Source organism: Olea europaea, chromosome 15, assembly GCF_002742605.1.
Source record: "Olea europaea var. sylvestris chromosome 15, O_europaea_v1, whole genome shotgun sequence".
NCBI classification, from domain to species: Eukaryota; Viridiplantae; Streptophyta; class Magnoliopsida; order Lamiales; family Oleaceae; genus Olea; species Olea europaea.
In genome coordinates this window covers 3,442,300-3,445,704 of record NC_036251.1, presented here as the reverse complement: position 1 = coordinate 3,445,704, position 3,405 = coordinate 3,442,300, and the positions used below count along the sequence as shown (strand labels likewise).

General features: G+C 37.2%; 1 protein-coding gene across 1 annotated transcript; it reads right to left on the bottom strand.

The window, feature by feature from the left end:
* Positions 1 to 1,428: 1,428 nt before the first annotated feature.
* On the bottom strand, positions 1,429 to 2,952 carry LOC111409851 (galactinol synthase 2-like). The gene is made up of 3 exons (XM_023039934.1): positions 2,502 to 2,952; positions 2,075 to 2,395; positions 1,429 to 1,987 (listed from the first exon to the last, which is right to left on the bottom strand). Exons 1-3 carry the CDS (start codon positions 2,829 to 2,831, stop codon positions 1,649 to 1,651), a joined length of 990 nt encoding a protein of 329 aa, XP_022895702.1. The 5' UTR covers positions 2,832 to 2,952; the 3' UTR covers positions 1,429 to 1,648.
* Between the last annotated feature and the right edge of the window lie 453 nt (positions 2,953 to 3,405).

The window sequence follows — 3,405 nt, the reverse complement described above, 5'->3', positions numbered from 1 at the left end:
AAATAGAAGAACGTCAGAGGGATAGAACAAGAGAAAATAATGGTCATTGAACACGTTAATATTGAATTAATAATTGTCGATCCTTTGACAAAAGTCATGCCACCATTAAGATTTAAGGATTATGTAGATAAAATAAGACTTGGTTTCTCTATGTGATTTTCGTTGTAAGAACGAATGTTTATGAAATTCTGTTTGTGATATTTTCTCATATTTGGTTTTCCTTGTGTACACATCAATATTGAGAAATATCATTGATATTTGGATCTAGAATAAACATATGGTTTATTCATTAAGAAATTTGGGTTAATGTTTAAGAAACATGGTGTATTGTGATACATGGAAGATAATACTCGTACTTAGAGAGCCTATCTCCATGATTCATGTATTTTGTTTCTTACTATGGTGAACGATGGAATATATGGACCAAGGAGGAGAATGTTAGTTTTTTCTTCCATGAAGGTCTAGATGTGGTCCATATTTTTCATCATTTTAGGGACGTGAATAACTGCTAAAATCATGTCCCAATTGCATCGTCTTAGGGACGTGAATAATTGCCAAAATCATGCCCCAATTATCTCCCCACATTTACATTTGGTTGAGAATGGTTCTATGATGGATGGAGCCTACAGTTTCTTCCACCGGTTGGGTCCCTAAGCCTTCCAATCTCATACAGTAAGACATACGCCATCTAGTCGAGATTGAGCGAGGTTTAGAAGTACCTAAATCCGATAATAAAATGTGTGACAGTGGCAATGGCAATAGGTATGTTGAATTGTACTAAATGAGGTTCCTAGTCCCTCTATTCACCAATGGATGACAATCACTATCGATGGTAATTGTTATTGACAATTGAACTTTGCTGCTTTAGCTTGACGAAAATTTTTGAGATTATAAATGACGGTTCCAATGAAATGTGTGATTAAAATCTGAATAAAAATTGTGGGGGAACAATGAAATGTATGATGAACATATAGCTTGGTCCCCTTAAAATCTGAAAAAAGTTCATCAAACGAGTAATTTTACTTGGCAAAATAATTCTCTTTGTTTTCCGGGTAAGAAAATAGTTCTCTGTTTTCTGGGTAAGAAAATAGTTCTCTCTGTTTTCTGGGTAAGAAAAATGAAGTAAAATAACAAATATTTGTCGACTAAAGATCGTTGATTGCTGGTGCAGTTAGACCTAAAGAATTCCAACAAACCAACAAATTTGTGGGAAGTGGATGTCAAATCCTAAAACCACAACCTTCACCAAAAGGACGGGAAAATGTTATGGTTAATAACGCCATAACTGCTCTGAATATTTTTCTGTTTTTGCACGTTCTTGTTTTTTATGGCTAAAAACAAGGTTTGACATTATTGAACAATTCATACTCTGTATTTGAATATTGTATTTTATAATCTTGTTCAATGTCAGGTTGCGATACAATGAAAAGTTTACAACATCGAATAATATTTACAAAGATCATATTATACATTCTTAAAATGTTCACAAAGCAGCAATTAAAGCTGCGTGAAGGAGAACTTTATAAATTCGTTCCCTGAAATAAAAAGAACAAGAAAAAAATGGACCAGCTTCATGTAAAACTGAACTAATCCAACTACTCAGTAGCCTTCGAGATTCAAAACCGAATTAAGCAACCAAAAGGACCAACTAAGCGGCCGAAGGGGCGGTGAAATAATGAACAACACCAGCCTCCGTAAGCAGCGCCGGTGTCGATTTAGCATTACGGCCGGGAACCCTTTTGTAATTCAATGTCTCGTCGTTATAAATGTCCCGCCACTTGTTGACTAGCATCTTGATGTCTTCTCTGTCCATGTTTTCTTCTTCTCCAGTGTACCTCCATGGTTTGGAGCCTGCGGCACAGTAATGGACCACCTTAACTTCATCGAGCTTCACATTCTCGGGATGGCGCCACAGCATTGCCAAAACCAAGTTGTAATTACTGGGAATTGGCTTGTAAATATCCTTGAAGAACATGTTCAAGAAATCCTGCAAACGTAACATATAATACACTTTAAATTTCATTTCATAGAAATACCTGTCAAGGAATTTTCTGATTAATGGCTGTGTTGTTACCTGCTCAGCAAATGAAGTTGGAGTTGTAATCTTGAGTTTGCGCAAGAGATCACGGTAGGTGGGAAGACTTGGTTCAAAGACAAACATGCCGGCATTGAAATAGAGAGGAGGCTTAGGACCCAATTCTTGAGGCCAATGGACCTTATCTGGGCACTGTTGGCAATACCCAATCTTGAATTGTGGGGTGTGACTCCATGTCTTCTCACAAAAACAGTCCATCACAGCATAGAAATACTCATTTGGCAAATCAAAGAGGTGATCTATGTTGTCAAACACCTGTATGTCTCCATCCAAGTATATCATCTTGCTGTACTCCACAAACTGCAATTAAAAACTAATTCTGTTGAGCATCTCATCAAACATATGATGTGCAAAATATACTTGCATAGTATGACCATTGGATTCTAGAAAATTCAAGGATTTTTACCTCCCAAATCCGAAGCTTGGAGTAGTTGATGACATAATAAGCCATGGCAAACTGGGTCTGATTCTCCGGAGGATAAACCGGTTCAATTTCCCGCACTATGCAACCCTGGTTGATCAATATCTGGCGGTGCTCCTCCGGAACGTCCGGTAGAACAGCCACCACAAGTGGGTACGCAGTGTTCACTTTCCTCAATCCCTTGGCCAAGCCCACGACTCCTTTCACATAGTCTCCGTTGCCTGCCAAGAAAGTGACATAGGCACGGCTAGACAAACTGGCGGCCTTAACTAGACCACCAACGGCGCCGGTCCTGGTGAGAATATCACGAGCCATTTTATGAATTTTTTGCAACTAAGGGAGTAAATAACTGGAGAACTAATTGAAAACAGGTGGGTTTTTTGAATGTATTTGTTTGTTTTGCTACAAGGTTGTGTGATGATTTTGTGAATCCTTAAAGCTGGTATGGCTACCTGTTATATAGAGCTGGCGAAGATTAAAAAAAACTGTTAGTGAGAGAGAGAGAGAGAGAGAGAGAGATAGAGAGTAGGTGTCACTAATGTATTGCATGGAAAATGAAATGTAACAGTACGTGGAGTAATCTAATAAGGACAAGTTTTTGCCGACATCGTATGACGTCATTTCGTAGTTGAAAAAATAATATTTTATACCAAACGAAAATGAAGTTTGCACATGGCCCGGAGCTTCATGGACGGGGCTACTTACTGAAAAAGTCTAGAAAATCATATGAGTCCCCATTTATCTTTTTTTGGGGGAAATTATAACCGTATGTTTGATTGCAAAGATAAATTTGGATAGAAATAAAATGAATTTTAGAAAATTAAAATATCTAGAAATTGTTTTCTTGAAAATTTTAAATTATCGTGTTTGATTAATATAATTTTTTATG

What these genes read in the sequence shown, in the direction of transcription:
- LOC111409851 (XM_023039934.1), bottom strand. Translation starts at nt 2,831, where the DNA reads ATGGCTCGTGATATTCTCACCAGGACCGGCGCCGTTGGTGGTCTAGTT. An exon ending in CCAAGCTTCGGATTTGGGAG is followed by an intron (nt 2,396 to 2,501) that starts GTAAAAATCCTT and finishes TTTTAATTGCAG; the next exon opens with TTTGTGGAGTACAGCAAGAT. An exon ending in CAACTTCATTTGCTGAGCAG is followed by an intron (nt 1,988 to 2,074) that starts GTAACAACACAG and finishes TTACGTTTGCAG; the next exon opens with GATTTCTTGAACATGTTCTT.